This window comes from Phanerochaete carnosa (assembly GCF_000300595.1).
Source record: "Phanerochaete carnosa HHB-10118-sp unplaced genomic scaffold PHACAscaffold_4, whole genome shotgun sequence".
In the NCBI taxonomy this organism is placed as follows: domain Eukaryota; kingdom Fungi; phylum Basidiomycota; class Agaricomycetes; order Polyporales; family Phanerochaetaceae; genus Phanerochaete; species Phanerochaete carnosa.
The window spans coordinates 1,862,379-1,879,169 of record NW_006767631.1 but is presented as its reverse complement, the minus strand read 5'-3'; the positions used below and the strand labels follow the sequence as shown (position 1 = coordinate 1,879,169).

The following is a 16,791-nucleotide window of genomic DNA, read 5'->3' as shown; positions in this document are numbered from 1 at the left end:
GTGGCCTTACCGTTATTGTGCAGGCCATTGCCAGAACGCTTTACGCATGTCAGTGCAAGAATATAGCTAGTTCCGTTGAGGCTGACCTTGTCAGAAGCCCAGTATTGATAGTGTATACAATGAGCACGTTAATGTATGTCCCGATCCTGAGTCATGGCACCAAGTCAGAACCTGATGCGAGCAAGCATAGGAACAGCTGTATATACCTCCTGCTTAAGATGTTATTGCGGGACCTGAAGAAGTAGAAGCAAAGGAGGAAAGCGATGATGACATCTAAGGCAAAAACCATGGGCATGATGGCACCTACGGCCCGCTATGGCAGTACCACCTTAGTAGAGGAATACAAACCCGATTCATGTTAGAACCGTACCGAGGCTTGAGTTTGCCTAAACGCAGTGAATGTCTGCGCTAGGTATCTGTGGATTTCGGCTTATATCAATGTCACCACATGGACTAGGACTAGACGTTACGTTTCTCCTCCCAAGACTAATGAGGATGGTGAGTACGCAGAACTCAAGAGCCAAGGGGAAAGCGACTTACCGGTTGTAAGGACTGTAGTGAAGGCGCAGTACGACCGTCAACTTTGAACGATTGGCGCAGTGGCGCTTGCACGTACCAAATACGACTACCACGTAGACGGCCTGTGTAGTTCATGAGCCCGCGAATTTACACAACGAAAAGCGTCAACAAACCAGAGGGGGTGCAAGCCAACGATTATGTTGACTCACTAGGATAAGTTAGTTCGATACGCTTACCATGAGATGTGAGGACGCACGGATCCAGATCCGGTAGACAAACCATCTAAGCATACAGGTGAGAATTGCGGGTAGCCTGACCGATGTTTGGAATACTGACCCACGGACCAGAATGTCGTTGGTTGCCTGAAAGAGCGCCGGGTGGCGGGTTAGCCAGCCATCGATGTTCTATGCAACCGATCGCACCGTTAGAATTTGCCAGGTCTAGCGGTTACCGGAAGCCTTGGAATCAGAGAAGACTCTCAACTTGACTAGGTTATGGTATGGCTCACTGGGATGCTCCTGCGGTGTGGTGAGTCCTCATCGTGAACAGCGAGCACTACTTAGAGTCGTTAAGACGCACCAAATAATGTGGTCTATGGTATCAGGACGGCCGTAGTTGCTGACCATATACCTAGTATAGCAGTTCATGCTTCACGCGAACCAGAGTATGTGGCTACAAAGCATCGTACCAATAGCACGGATGTATGCAAAAAGCGAGATGCGCGGTGTTCATCACCCTAGAGACTATGGCATTAATGCGGTTGCATAGGCATCCGATGATTCGAACTCACCAGAGGGCCCACACCTAGTATGTTGTATGCCGAGGCACACGTTTAGCCCACTATCTCCAAGATTAACGGAACGCTTACGGTGTATCTTGCATACCGATGATCGTAGAAGGACGTCCGGCAGAACATGACAGTTTGGAGACATAAAACGCCGTAGAGTCTAGATACGCAAGTCTGTGTCAGTAGTCACGGACTAGTATCACTAGAGTAGCGTCAGCGTACGCAGAACTGGCGAAGGCACCTAACATCAGAGCACCCAAGGTGCTGTTTAGTACGGCAGCTGGAGGCAGTGTGGTAGGGAGTACGGCAGCCATAGCGGAGCGATAGAGGATACTCCATTATCGCGCGCACGACATTTATATATATATATAGCTTTTTGCTCATCTGACAGTGAAGACTTCTGCAATACCCTGCATGATCCTGGTGTCCGTTCTACAGCAGTGTGCGGAGTCGCCATGGGAAGTTTGATTGTGTATCAGACATCGATGATATAAATTCACGCACCGAATACACACGGTGGTGTATAAACACATGGTGATGGCTTCGGAATGGTGGCGGCTCGGGTGCGGCAGCCGGCATTAGCAGGGTCCATGGGTGTTCTGCCCGAGTTTGATCAGGAAGGCCCAGCCTGTGAAGATGGTATCAGCGTCTTTTGAGGGGCATGGGCGGCTGCGGCCACAAGACCGTGTACAGCACTATGCATCGGTAACCATAGGCAGGGAGAACGGGCACACGTCCAAGCTAGAAGATCACGATCGAAGGCCTACAGCCCTCGCAGCGGCCGCCTTCGACATCAACGTCAGTCCACCCTGGTTCGAATTAATCATACGTTGACATTAAGCCAACGCGAAAAAGCAGTAACTCCAAGCACCTCTCAGACAGGATTGCTCTTCCGCACTAGTTGCCAAACTTTCTCACAGCGTAACCTTGGACTGCTCCGTCTGGACATGAATGACTAGGTTGCCGCCGCCCGACTCCGTGTCCTGGAGTAATCCCCGAACTCAGTATGCGAACAGACAGAAGAGTAAAACGCCGTACATTGATGCGCTCTGGGTGGGCGGAGTGAGAGGAATGGCAGCTGCAGTGGCAGACAGTAGAGCGCTGGTGGAACTTTATCGTGGACAGCGGCGCGGCGAAGGACGCAGGATCCGACTTGAGCGAATCACGCAAGTTGAACCTGGATAAATGAATTGTTGTTAACCCAACGAGTCGACAAATGTTTCGGCTTACGATGCTAGGAGTGAATTGGCATATACTGTGGCAAGTTAAGTCTGTTAGTGTACGTTGGGGATTATGCTTGATGAACGACGACTTACGGTTCACCATCGGGAAGTATACTGCCAGGTTTTACCGTCAGTTCTGTTGTTAAGCACAGCCAAATGCGAGGCTTACAAGACCAAAAGATGAAGTTGTCAGGCATGGTAACGAACTAGAAAAAACTTAGCGAATGATGAAAGGTCATACAAAACACGTGCTCACCGTGATGAGACACGCCATGGATAACATGCTGAATATAAAATTAGTGGCGTACGCTTGTGCAAGAAAGAAACGTGTGCTACCAACCTGGTCAGCAGCCCCGTATTGATTGTATACAGTATAAGGATGTTGAGGTACGACTCTGTCCTGTAGTAGAATAAATTCAGTACAAGCGACGTCAGTCTGCATGCCGAGAATGTGGACAGACCTGCGATTCATGACCCTCATTCTAGATGTAGCGAGTAAGTAGCAAAGGATGGCCGCAATGAGCCCATCCGCCACGACGACCAGGGAGAGATCGGTCTCAGGGAGCCACTGCAACTGTATTGGAGATGGGGAGTTCGTTTAGAGCAATATTTGATACAGTTAGCCTCGCATGTTGCGCACGTGTACTTGCACAAGCTGGAAATATGTCTTGGTTTGGTAGCTATGGCGCAACGGGATAAACGATGGAAGACATTCACGAAGATCGAGACCTACGTTTTGATACCAGTAGCTGGTATGCTCATGGTTTAGATAGGGTTTGTTACAATAGGTTACGCACCCACCAAGGGTAAGGCCTGGACGCATCACAGCGAGAGTCAGCGATGCTTCGGCGAAAGGTACCAGGCTACCCACCAAACAGGAAGACGCAAAGGACCGTCTGTATCTCAATCAGTCCTCGAAGTCCACTGCGAAATCAGAGTAACGTACCATGGGGTAAGTAATCCAATGGTTGCGATGGCTCACTGATCATCTTCAGAGCAGTCCGTGGAAGAGACCCACGCATTTTACTCACAGACCCAGATGCGATAAACGAACCAGCTGAAAGGCAGTGCTTCAGAGATCAATCGCTGGAGTTAATTGTTATGCGACGTAGCAACGAACGATGAAATCGTTCACAGCCTGTGTTGCGCAATATGACGTCAAGTTGCTGATATCCAAGATGCGATGCTCACCGTCAAGATTATTCCCGCCTGCAAAGGACCTATTTAACAGAGCGCTCAGCGCAAGAATCTTTTTGAAACCACGCACCGATACACTCCTATCGATTCGACGTTTGTCAGTGTTTGTACATGGCCGCTGGTGGATGCGACATACCAGACGGTATTGACTATCGCGAGAGGTTGAAGATAGTCAGACACCAAATACCTGCCGAGGGTATCAACTACACTATGCAGGTAATACACACCAATAGACCGGATGGATGACGAGAGCCATATGCGCGGAACTGATGAGCCTGCCGCTATCATGAGATAGAAGCGTGACACATCCCATTTTTACGTACAAAAGTCCAATGACCTAAGTGAAAAAGTTGGTCAGTAAATGGCGAATGAGGAGACATATGTTCTCACCGTATATACCATATAACGGCTGTTGTGCGACTGTCCTTGGAAGAACAGCAGCGTTTGTAAGACGATGATTCCATACAGCCTGTCATCGAAAACAAGGTCAGCTGTTCGTGGAGCAAGACAATGGTGACGCACTTACATGGCCGCGACGAAGCCTCCTATCAGGATGGCTCCGAGGGTGCTACTGGTGTTGAGACCCGGGGACTGTGGATTCGAGGGTAAAGGGGATTGAGTAGCCATCCTGACGTACTGTGGGAGGGCGGAGAGGCGAAGGGTATAAGTAGAAAGGAAGATAGGATGGCGTGTGTTACCATCTTTCTAATATAATGATGGGGCATGTTCGCTGCCATACCTGCTGGATGGAATAGAGATAAACGGCCGTAATGGGCTGGGGAAAGATGGAGAAGGGTCAGGATCAGCGGGTGAACAAATGTTACAATAAGAAGTCGATAGTCAGGCTGCCATAGTGAACTATGAGGACAGCTGGGAGTTATGAGGGCATCAAGAGGGCTGTGGAAGAGAACGTACGACGTGTACCTGTGAACAGAGTGTGGGAAGCATGACGATCTACGGCGATACTGATCAGCAGGTATCATGATAGTGATTCTAGCCTCTCGGCACAAGGTGATCGCAACTCCAAAGTTTGTCAGTCGCCTGTGGACAATCGCTGCCGCAAGAAAAGCTCTACACATAGTCACCACCAAATCGTCCACCAAGCACCCGAATTAATGGACCATGGACTGCTTTGCATCCGACTTGACGAGTTACCACGATATGGCATTCAGTACTGGTTCCTATTGAAAGGCTTGAGTCGGGCGTGCCGACTTTCGAGTACTCGACGTCCATGTACTCGCTCAGCGTTCCCATTAGCTTTGCGCCTGCATCCTTTGCTGATGAAAGATAATAAAAATCAGCTCCAACGCTATCGATATAGCAATAAATATTGACCTCGATCATCCTATCCCCCAAGATCAAGCAATGCAGGTCTGGGTCCTCGAGCGTGGGCTCGCGATGCAGGGCCGTTCAGCGCCTTTGAGACCTCTGCAATCTCCGCGTCCAGTGAGTTTAAACAGACAGTCCTTCGCCTTCCCCCAAAAGATCACCACCGCGGGCCGCGAGAAGGTGATGCTTTATGGGTCGTAGGGTACGTGGACAACTGTTAGGTACTGCGCCTTGTCGTGGTCGATGCTCTTCTGAATTGGTGTGGACGTACAGCGTTGCTCGCGACGGGACACACAATCCTTGCATCGGAGAAACAATTGTCAACGGAAAACTCTTTTATCTCTTGTCGTACCAGAAGGCGTACACATGAATTTCCGTATAAAATTGCGTGAATAATGCAGATCTGCAGGAGAAACCAGGATTCAGATATCCTGCAAAGATCAAAACAAACTCACGCCTGATCTTTCTTGAGAGTCGTCTCTGACACTGCCAGTGTCGACACAGTAGGAATAAATAAATCGAGGGTAATGCAGGACGTGAGCTCCTTGCGACGCTCCTCCAGGAGTTGGGAGCAAATATTATGCTTGGTGGTTGTGACACATACTGGCACAAGCGCGAGCAATAGGTCAGAGAGCTTGAACGATTTGGGCCGTGGAAGGCCAAATGAGAAGCTGGTTCGTGTTGGAACTGAGTAGTATATGCGGGATGACCAAAGCAAATCTGCTGTGCACGGCAATGATGTGAAAAGATCCAGAATTCGCATATCCGGAGTCTGGGATCACGTCAGTACATCCTGCAACTGAACCTTAGATCGTCTGAAATCCATGTAGCCCATTTGTAGGACTCACCAGCACGTTGTAGGGATCCTTCCATGGTATAGAGACGGAAGGGATGGTGGTACCGAGATCCGCGCAAGTGGCAGTGGCCGCAGGAGGCACGGTGCAACGGTGGTTGTACCTCCGAGCTACGTGCGACTACCTTGATGCTGCTGAACAGTATTTGGAATGAAGCACAGTAGACCTGCAAAAGGGACATCGTCTGAGCATATCGCGATGCCTCGCGACAGTATTTGAGATGGGAATGTCGTCGGTCACGTGCGAGATGTCCTAAGATTCCCTGTGAGTCAAGGCGTAGATATGGCGAAAGGGAGCCGACGAGGAGCCTACCTGGTCATGCTGTTCCCGCATAATGGCTATGGTGATTTGCAAGATGTATGTATTTCAGTTTCTTGACAAGATTGAAGAGGCTAGAATTGGCACAAATGAGAGCACGCAACGTTTGCTAGCACGTGATTCGGGATGCAGGAAGTGTCCTGGAGAGCAGAGAGGAAGAGCCGGAAGCACTTCTACATGAGGTGCTGGGCAGCCTGTTTGCCGAGCACTGGTCAAGTGGTCAATGGGCGGCGTATGCGACGCTAAGACTAAGGTAACGCACGACAAGAAATTCTCACTGCCTTAGCTACTTTCTCTGGCCCGTTCATGCGCAGTCTTTGTGGCTGTGTGCTGGGTAGTCGGGGGCGTCCCTGGATGTAATTTATCGAGATGTTGAGTCGGGCTCGCGCTGCGCACGAAATTGGAACGAACGTACGACAGGCCAACCGGCCACCGGTTATCGGTCAAGTAAAGCCGTACTCGTTATTGCTGTAGTGAAGTGCCGGGGAATCAGGGCGAGACGCATGGCCAAGGGGCAGGCAGGGGCGGCGGCGAGCTGTCCATGACTATATGAGCAGGATGGACGTTGTATGAGCCCCTAGAGCTGCCAGCTTACACCATTGATCTGCCTGCCGTAAACGAACACTGCTGATCTCGCGTCGTGCCGTCTCAAGAGCTCCCTTGGCTGTGAATCTTCTCATGAAATTCCTCAGATGTCTCACAATCGTGAATGTCAGCAACTCTCGCTGCTGAGGATAGACAGTACGCACAAGCAAGCGATATGACAAGGAAGCCAAGGTACGTGTTTATACTCCAGCTGTTGGCCGGCTTTACATGCTCAATTTAGCTGCGACTTCACGCAGTACACACTCCAGAATTTTTGCTTCTGCCTGCTAATCTCGCCTTGCAAGGGAAGTACTTACTTCGCGGCTGGCCAGGAATCGCCGCCCTTCTGCGACGAACTCGCTGGGAACCATCCTTCTGTCAGGTCGTAACCGTGTCACTTGATCACACGAACCGGTTGCTACAAGCTGTATGTTCGACATATCTCATTCTTGACCGCAGGCTACGACGCGCATCGAGAGTCCTAATCGCCCTGCTGGCATGCGGTGTCATAAACACATCCCATGGCTGACAGCTGCTGTGCCGTACCACACTCGCCTCCCTCGCTACTTGCGCTCTCGCCGCGAATGGCGAAGTAGCTTGTGCATGGCGACATCGACAGGGTCCCAAAACGGGAGCGCAGCAGGGAACTCCAGTCACAGATAGCAGTCATACGGCTAGTGAAATGCATTAGGCGCGAGATGGTGTCAAGCAGGAAGGCGCGTCGACGGAGACGGATGACAGACGCAGGGAAAAGACGAGGAGACACTAACTGCGGCACTGTGCAAGGCGTCTTGAGGACAGCGGTGCGCACGGGAATCCCTGTTGGCGTTCAAAAGGTAGGGATGCGGGAAGCGAGAGGTTGAAGCTCGCCCCCCTGATGGAACAATGGGGAAGCGTAGAAGCAGCTGTAGGCACTGAATCTGTCGCATGTATATAGTACTCCCTCGTGTCCGGTACCTCGGCGCGGAGGCAGATGGCGGGGTGGTCAACCCGACGCCTTCGTTGGCCGTGCATAGACGACTGGTTGGGACGTAGCTACACAGTCGGGCGGGTTCGTGACGGCGTGCGTGTGGTCATCGAGCTGTCAGCAGGCGAGTCGGAAGAAGACAGGGAAGAGTGGTAGGTTCTCTGACACGGCCGGGTATCGCAGATGTGACGGATGTTTGCTCAGGACCTCCAGATTTACCCCACACCCTACATGTACCTGGCTGCACGTAGTTCAATGTGATATATCCCGGCTGCTCTGCCATCTTGCCTGCCCTCGTCTCCATTAATGCCTTCATCAGTGTGCCACGCGACACGCTGGCCATGACAGGATCGCTCTTTCAGTTCGTACTAGTCGCCAAACTATCTCACAGCGTGGCCTTAGACTGCCCCGTCTGGGTATGAACGACCAGGTCGTTGCCGCCCGACTCCGTGTCCTGGAGCAACCCCAAAACTCAGTATGCGAACGGATGGAAGAACAAAAGGCCGCACATTGATGTACTCTGGGTGGGCGGCATGACTCGAGGATTGGCAGCTACAGTGGCAGATAGCGGAGTGCTGGTGGAATTTCATCGTGGACAGCGGTGCGGCGAAGGATGAAGGCTCTTGCTTGAGCGAATCACGCATGTTGAACCTGCAAAAAGAACTTGTTGGTAACGCAACGAATCGACTAATTTCTCGGCTTACGACGCTAGGAGCGAATTGGCATATACTATGGCGAGTTAGTACATGTCTGAGATAGCGCCAGGTGAGTTCAGACATACGAGTCATCATCGGGAAATATACTGCCAGATTATACCGTCAGTTCCATTGTTGAGTGTGACCGGATGCAAGACTTACAGGCCACAAAGACGTAGTTGTGAGGCATGGTAACGAACTGGAGCAAAGTAAGCAAAATGATGAACACTCATACAAATCACATGCTCACCGTGATGAGACACGCCATGGATAACATACTGATCATGGGCTCAGTGACGCACGGCCATACAAGAAGCACGGACTACTAACCTCGTCAGCAGCCCCGTGTTAATTGTATACAGGATAAGGATGTTGACGTATGACTCTGTCCTGTCGTAGATCAATTTCAGCATAAGCAACGTGGATCTACAAGATATATGGACAGACTTGTGATTCATGGCCTTCGTTCTAGATATAGCGAGTAGGTAGCAAAGGGTGGCCGCAATGAGCACATCCGCCGCAAAGACTAGGGAGAGATCGGTGTAAACGAGCCACCGTACCTGTATCAGATATAGGGGGGGTTCATTTAAAGCAGTTTTCGATACAGTTAGCCTCGCATGTCACGCACGTGGGTATGCACAAGTCGGAGATATGTCTTGGTTTGGTAGCTGTGGCGCAATGGGATAAGCGATGGAATACATGCAAGAAGGATGAGACTCACAATTCGACGCCAGTAACTAATATGCTCAATGCAGTGGTTTAGACAAGATTTTTATACTAGGCTGTGTCACTCACCAATTGTAAGGCCTGGACACATCACAGCCATGGTCAGCGATGCTTCAGCGAACAGTAACACACTGCTCACCGAACAGAAAAATGCACAGAATCGTCTATATCTTAAATCAGTCCTCGATGTCTACTGCGAGATCAGAACAACATACCATGGGAAAAGTAGCCCAACGGTTGCGGCCGCTCACTGATGAATTTCAGAGCAGTCCGTGGAAGGGACCCGCGCATTTTACTCACAGATCCAGATGCGATACACGAACCAGCTAAAAGGGCAACACTCCAGAGATCAATCGCTGGAGTTAATTATAACGTGGCTTACCAGCGGACGATGAAATCGTTCACAGCCTGCGTTGCATAATATAGTGTCGAGTCGCTCATAAAAATCAGATCCGGAACGCAATGCTCACCGTCACGATGACTCCCGCCTGCAAAGGGCCTATTTAATAGAGCGCTCAGCACAATAATCTCTAAAAACCTACGCACCGAGACACTCCTATCAATTCGACATTTGTTAGTACATGCACACGGCCACCGGTGAATGCGATATACCAGACGATTTGGACTATTGCGAGGGGCTGAAGATAGTTAGACACCAAATACCTGCCGAAGTGTCAGCACTCAGGGGTGTCAACTGCTCCGTACAGGTGATACACACCAATAGACCGGATGGATGATGAAAGCCATATGCACAGAATTCATGACCCTGCCGCCACCGTGAAATGGGAGCGTGACACATTTCCGTTTTCACGCACCAAAGTCCAGCGACCTAAGCATAAAGTAAGTCCGTAAGGTAAGACGTGAGCCAGAAAACATGTTCTCACTGTGTATCTCATGTAACGGTTATTGTGCGACTGTCCTTGGAAGAACAGCATGGTTTGTATGACGATGATTCCATACAGCCTGTCATTGGAAACAAGGTCAGCTATTCGGTGATGCAATTGGCATGTACTTACATGGCCACTACAAAGCTTCCTATAAGAATAGCTCCGATGGTGCTGCTGGCCTTGAGACCCAAGTCCTGTAGAGTCAAGGGCGGAGGGGGTTGAGTAGCCATCCTGAGGAGGGCAGGGAGCGAGAGGTGAAGGGTATAAGTAGGACAGCAGATACTATGGCGTGTGTTGCCATCTTTCTTATACAACGACAGGGCACGTTCGTCCCCACATCTGCTGCGTAGAACTGAGAGAATTGGCAACTATCGACACGGCACTGGGTCACGGAAAGATGGAGAACGGTCGGAGTTAGCGGGCGAACAGAGTGTGCGATAAGAAGTCGGTGGCAAAGCTGTGGCAGTGGGCTATGATGACAGCCAGAAGCTACGAGGACAGCCAGAAGCTACGGGAGCACCACAGAACGTCAAGAGGGCCGTCGGAAGAGAACGTACGATGTGCGCCTGTGAAAAGAGTGTGGGAAACATGGCGATCTACGGTAGCAGCTATCATGATCATGATTCTGGTCTCAGCACAAGGTGATTGCAGCTCCATGGTCAGTTGAGTGGACAGCTCAAGAAAGAAAGGGCCCTACTTGGTCGCGGCCGAGTCGTTTACAAGCGCCAGAATGGGCCAAAACTTGGGCTGCTCTGCTTTACAGGTCTGCATGCCGCCACTTTAGTCCGCTGTGATTGTCATGAGATACCCGCTCAGCCTCGGATGCGATCGAAGCCAGCAAGCACTTGAGTAGTGCCTGCCGACGCTCGACGTGCAGCGGTCTCATCAACTTTCCGTCCGGATTGCCCTCTGCCTAAAATCATCAGCTCCGACACCATTGACAAAGCGTTAAGAAACCAATCACGGATCCTCGAGCGTTGGCCCGCCGAAAGCGAGGCTGTTCAGTTCCTCGGAGATCTCAGCGGCAATCCTTACGTAGAGCTCAGGCTTGGATAGATGGTCCTTCGGCTTCTCCCAGAGAATCACCACCGCGGGTGACTAGAGTGCAAGCGGATGATGGTATCTGGCCCGTGGGATACGTGGACGATGGTCAAATGCTGCGGCTTGTCACGGTCGATACTCTTCTCAAGCTTCTGACGCATGGTCACAAAGTTTGGGCTGCTGGCGAACCTGCGGTGGTGGTCGAGGGAGTCTCAAGCTGGCGGAACGATGGCTGTCAGAGGCAGGTGGACGAAGCAAGAGTTGGGGTACCTCGTATGATGTGGCCAGTCTCGTCGTCCTCCACTTCTAGTGCCCGATACACTCTGCAAATTACAAGTCGACACAGTCAGCCCTCAGAGACTCGGTTACGACCTTCTGGCTCGGCTCTTGATCGTTTGCTGGTACTGCGGTGCATCGTCTACGACAGTGATGCAACCCGAGTGTAGGTCGGAGTCGGACGTTGGGAACGTCAGACACGGAACTAGGTCACAAAAAGACGGAGAAGGGCCGGAATCGGCAGGCGAACAGAGGGCACGGTGATAAGTCGATGGCCTATCTACCGCAGTTGGTGCTATGAACAGCTCCCGGATATCATTTGAGACGCAAAACCATCGCCTCGTCCCCTAAAGGTCGAGCTTGCTGACTGGTCTGTTTGTCTGGCCGTGTCAGGTTGCGGGGTGGTGGGCTGTTCGGAAGAATGAGGACCAGTGGATGCTATGAAGTGGAGATTTGTAAGTGACTCTCGGCACGCTGAGCGTCTTACACAGGTTCGTGTCGGAAGCTATAGAAACATGACAAAAAGTACAGGCGTGGGAGACGCGCACAGCGACAGACATTGGTCGGCGTGCTTGCCAAAGCTTACATAAGGCCACGGACATGTCATGTCGGCCGCCACCAAGTCGTCTACCGATCCAATCTGCCATCAAGCGCTGGCTCGCCTCATTTATCACAGTGTGCCATCCATCCTCTCACACGGAGATCGGGTGAGACTTACCACCCTTAAGTCTGCACCAACGCCTACCTCTCACTCACCTGTGAAGATAATATCAGCGCCAGATGCAAGTGTTGGGTGGTTGCGGCCATACAGCTCTGTGCGTCGAGTCGGCAACCATAAGATAAGCAGCCTGAGAGGGAATGAGTACACGATCGAGAGCTGGGAGACCACTGTTGAAGGCCTACAGCCTCCCGCAGCGGTCGCCTTCAACACCAATGTCAGTCCATTCCAATTCGGTTCAGTCATTCTTTTACATTGAGCCAGTGCAAAATGGTAGTGCCCCCATGCATTTCGAAGATAGGGTCGCACTTCTGCGCTCGCTGCCAAACTTTCTCACAACGTAACCTTGGATTGCTCTGTCTCGATACAGATGACCAGGTTGCCGCTGCCCGACTCTATGTCCTAAAGCAACCCCCAAATTCAATGTGCGCACGAACGTAAGAGTAGGACGCCGCACCTTGACGTGCTCCGGGTGGGAAGAGTGAGGAGAATGGCAGCTGCAGTGGCAGACAGTAGAGCCCTGGCAGAAGTTCAGTCTCGGGGCCAGCAGTATGGCATAGGACGCAGGCTCCATCTTGAGCGAATCGCGCATATTGAACCTGCAGGAAAAAATGAGCTGTTAGTAACTTAACGAGCCGACTGAATCATGACTCATGATGCCAAGAGCGAATTGGCGTATACTTTGAAAAGTTGGTGCATGTCAGAGATTGTGCTCAGTTAATTCAGACATATGATTCACCATCGGAAAGTACACTGCCAGATTTTACAGTCAGTTCCATCATCGAGTGCCACTGGGTACAAGGCTTATAAGACGTGAAGATGTAGTTGTGAGGCATGTTAACGAACTGGAGCAGAGTTAGCAAATGACAAAGGATCATACAAGACACACGCTCACTGTGATGAGTCATGCCATAGATAGCATGCTGAACATGGGTTTAGTGGCACATGCTCGTACAAAGAACATGCACTGTTACTAACCTGGTCAGCAGCCCTGTGTTGATTGTATACAGGATAAGGATGTTGAGATACAACATAGGTCTGCATGCAGAGTTTGATAACAGGCCTGCGGTTCATGACCTTCATTTTAGATATAGCAAGTAAATAACATAGGATGGTTGCAATGAGCCCATCCGCTACAAAGACCAAGGAGAGATCAATGTCAAGGAGCCACTGTATTGAGAATAGGGAGCTCAATTAGGGCAATATTTGCAAGAGTTTCAGTTCGGCGGCACAGACATGGGAACTTATTAAGTTACATTGGACTAGCCACTCATAAGCGCCCAAGTGGCTAAGACATGCTCAAGAATTTCCGAAAAGCCCAAAAAATGGCACAGGCGGAAATCAAACCTGCAGCCAGAAAGTAACTGCACTGCGCTATACCACTAAAGCATAAGACCTTGCAAGTGTAGGGTTAGAATTGCTATATAATACCACTTTTCCACCTTAAAGTCTTAGCCATACCATCAGAATATACCTTTGTACAATTACATTCCACTGCTTAATACATAGTAATTGGCTAAAATATAGAACTTTGGGCAGCTAAGACACTGATGTGGCTAAGACACCCACATGGCTAAGACACCCATGTGGCTAAGACACCCGTGTGGCTAAGACACCCATGTGGCTAAGACACCTAAGCAGATAAATTATACTCAGTAACTTAAGTGGAATCAATAGCAAATATTCAATGTCTCCATGTCTCAGCCACACTGGTGTCTTAGCCACATGAGTGTCTTAGCCATAACATCAGAATATAGCTTTGTACAATTACATTCCACTGCTTTAATATGTAAATCATTGGCTAAAATGTAGGAGACTTTAAGGCAAAAAAGTGGTATTATAGGGCAATTCCGACCCCACATTTACAAGGTCTTATGCCTTAGTGGTATAGCATGCTGCAGTTACTTTCAGGCTGCAGGTTTGATTCCTGCTTGTGCCATTTTTTGGGCTTTTTGGAAATTCTTGAGTGTGTCTTAGCCACTTGGGCACTTATGAGTGGCCAGTCTGGTGTAACTTAATAAGTTCCCATGTCTGTGCTGCCAAACTGAATCAGCTCATATTTGATACAGCCAGCTTTGCATAGAATGCATGTGGATCTCTGAAAATCAAAGATATGTTTTGGTTTGATAGCTGCACTGCAATGGAATTAACGATGAAATACATTCACAAAGATCGAGGCTTACGCCTTGACACTGGTAGCTGGTATACTCACGCTGAGACAGAGTCTTCATGATAGATTATGTCACTCACCAATAGTAATGCCTGAATGCAGCATAGCAGAGTCAGTGATGCTTTGGTGAAGGATGCTGGGCTATCCACCAAATAGGCCAATGCAAAGGATCATCTGCATCTTAGTCAGTTCTTGAAGTCCACTGCAAGATCAGACCAACATACCATAGGAAAAGTAACCCAGCAGTTGCAGTGGCTCACTGGTCATCATCAGAGTAGTACATGGAAGAAACCTGTGCATTTTACTCAGACCCAGATGTGATACACAAACCAGCTGAAAGGTGGTATTTTAGAGATGACTCGCTATAGTTAACTTTAATGCAACGTACCACCAGATGACGAAATTGTTCACAGCCTGCGTCGCACCATAAGGTGTCAATTCACTGATAAATAATCAGGTCCGAGTTGTGGTGCCCACCATCAAAACTATTTCCACCTGGAAAGGACCTATTTTAGTGGTGTGCTCAGTGAAAGATTTCACAAAAACTACATACTGAGATGCTCCTGACGATTCAAGATTTGTAGATATTTGAACATGGCTGCTGATGAATGTGACATATCAGATGATGTTGATTATTGTGAAAGGTTGAAGATAGTTGGATACCATGCACCTGCCGAGGTGTCAGTGTGAGACACTAACTGTACAGATAATACGCATCAGTAGACAGGATGCATGATCAGAGCCATATGCACAGAATTAACAACCCTGTCACCACTATGAGATGAGAGCACAGTTCATGTGTCATTTTCGCGCATCAAAGTCCAATGACCTTAGTGAAAGAGTGGGTCAGTAGAATACGAGCAAGAAGGCATCTGTTCTTACTGAGTATTTCAGGTAATGATTGTTGTGTGACCGTCCTTGGAAGAACAGTAGAGTTTGTAAGATGGTGATTCTATACAGTCTATCATCAAAAAGTGGGTTAACTACTTGTGGAGCAATAGCAATGAGAATGCGCTCACATGGACGTGGCAAAGCCTCCAACAAGAATAGCTCTGAGGGTGTTGTTGGTGTTAAAAACCAAGGTCTGTGAACTCAAAGGTGAAAGGGGTTGAGTAGCCATCTTGGCCTGCTGTTGGAGAGCAGAGAGGCAAAGGACATATATAGGATAGTGGAAATAATGTGTGTGCTGCCATCTTTCTTGTACAACGATAGGGCATGTTCATTGCCATACCTGCTGGATGGAACTCTGATAATGCCACTATTATTTCTGTAAACAGAGCCGTAAGAAATTTGATTCCAGGAAAATGGATCCAACATGGCAGGTCATGGAAAGATGGAGAGGAACTGAGATCAACAGGTGGAAGGAGGGTCCAACAAGAAGTCGATGGCAGACATCAGCCAGGCCATTGTGGGCACCGTGAACTAGCTTCTGAATGTCATCTAAAGCACAAAAGTGTCGACTCATCCTCCAAGTGTTGAGTCTGTCCACCGAGCTATCCATCTTTGTCAGATTCCAGGGCCGTAGAGTCTAAAGAACAGATAACAATCAATGAATGTTGTGACATCAGCATTTGTACACGATACGTACTCAGAGCGGCATCTCCAGATGCACATCAGGGGCTGCAAGGATATCAGGAACATCAACAAATATGGTTGTTTTGTTGCTGCTGTCCTGGGCGTAGCCTTGGCCTCCTATTATTTTTCCATTTTCCCCAATTTTCTACAATTTATTCCATGTTTGTACGACCCTTCTAATGTCATCGGCACATTGGCGCCAGTTTACAAAGTCCTAGCCATGTGCTAAATGCCTCAAGACTGCATCACCAATGGGCACACATCAGCACATCAAAATGCACCTGCAATGCCACCGCTTCATCACTGCATCATGCTTCCTCAGGAATGGCCATGCTCTGATCTCCACTGGACCTTCTATCTCTGAGTCTGATCGGCAACAGACATCCTATCCCCATTGGCCCGACAATGTCATATGTTATGACACACCAGCCCCTGTTTTTTGCTGAGTCCCCTAGATACTTGCAGATGCCCTAGCTACAGTTGCTTAGGTAATGCCTGGTCCATGTGCAACTTGAACAGTATATAAAGGGACCCTTTATTGCTATCTAGCTCCATCTCGACCTCTTGGTTATTGGGCTAGGTAAGCCTTCATCTGTACCTTAGTATAGTCACTAATACACTTAGTTATTGGGCTAGCTGAACAAGTTAACACAATCGTCACCAGACCACCGTTGGCACTGCCTTTTGATTAGATCTGTGCAGTATCCCTCGTGGTGTGTCGACATCAGCCCACATCAGCTGCTTCACATTATCTTGAGGAGCTATAATGATTTTGTGCTGTGCTAGCTAAGTTTATTCCGACTGGAGCACCCTTGAAGCACCATGTACCTGGAACAGTGCTGACTCAATCCATTCACTTGCCACCCAAGAGTGCTGTTGAGAAAGAACATACTTGTTTGATATGTGTATAAACAGTGTGTGAGA

At 49.4% G+C, this 16,791-nt stretch overlaps 3 protein-coding genes and 1 pseudogene across 4 annotated transcripts; 1 reads left to right on the top strand and 3 right to left on the bottom strand.

The window, feature by feature from the left end:
• Positions 1-10: 10 nt before the first annotated feature.
• On the bottom strand, positions 11-1,747 carry PHACADRAFT_207986 (uncharacterized protein; the record flags this gene model as incomplete). Its single annotated transcript, XM_007394567.1, has 17 exons — positions 1,529-1,747; positions 1,388-1,466; positions 1,310-1,323; positions 1,208-1,255; positions 1,099-1,149; positions 1,028-1,037; positions 942-959; positions 856-881; positions 776-801; positions 693-727; positions 617-641; positions 541-552; positions 471-486; positions 371-416; positions 207-313; positions 87-146; positions 11-38 (listed from the first exon to the last, which is right to left on the bottom strand). Coding segments are annotated over exons 1-17 (693 nt in total), but the record flags the coding sequence as incomplete, so codon positions are not given.
• A 473-nt stretch (positions 1,748-2,220) lies between these two features.
• PHACADRAFT_194380 (uncharacterized protein) lies at positions 2,221-4,353 on the bottom strand (the record flags this gene model as incomplete). The annotated part of the gene is made up of 21 exons (XM_007394566.1): positions 2,221-2,289; positions 2,345-2,483; positions 2,537-2,561; positions 2,623-2,643; positions 2,699-2,735; positions 2,786-2,813; positions 2,870-2,929; positions 2,991-3,103; positions 3,170-3,209; positions 3,263-3,278; positions 3,331-3,342; positions 3,401-3,425; positions 3,476-3,510; positions 3,561-3,615; positions 3,650-3,738; positions 3,797-3,806; positions 3,863-3,875; positions 3,954-4,001; positions 4,050-4,063; positions 4,126-4,195; positions 4,253-4,353. 21 exons carry the CDS (start codon positions 4,351-4,353, stop codon positions 2,221-2,223), a joined length of 1,020 nt encoding a protein of 339 aa, XP_007394628.1.
• A 4,126-nt stretch (positions 4,354-8,479) lies between these two features.
• On the bottom strand, positions 8,480-11,321 carry PHACADRAFT_183380 (uncharacterized protein; the record flags this gene model as incomplete). The annotated part of the gene is made up of 17 exons (XM_007394565.1): positions 10,217-11,321; positions 10,085-10,163; positions 10,016-10,029; positions 9,919-9,966; positions 9,747-9,863; positions 9,583-9,699; positions 9,501-9,526; positions 9,416-9,450; positions 9,340-9,364; positions 9,270-9,281; positions 9,196-9,211; positions 9,103-9,142; positions 8,805-9,034; positions 8,725-8,752; positions 8,637-8,673; positions 8,561-8,581; positions 8,480-8,508 (listed from the first exon to the last, which is right to left on the bottom strand). Exons 1-17 carry the CDS (start codon positions 10,315-10,317, stop codon positions 8,480-8,482), a joined length of 975 nt encoding a protein of 324 aa, XP_007394627.1. The 5' UTR covers positions 10,318-11,321.
• Positions 11,322-13,990: 2,669 nt separating this feature from the next.
• Positions 13,991-14,061, top strand: PHACADRAFT_t60 (annotated as a pseudogene). The gene has a single exon. The product of its transcript is annotated as a tRNA-OTHER (tRNA).
• Positions 14,062-16,791: the final 2,730 nt, after the last annotated feature.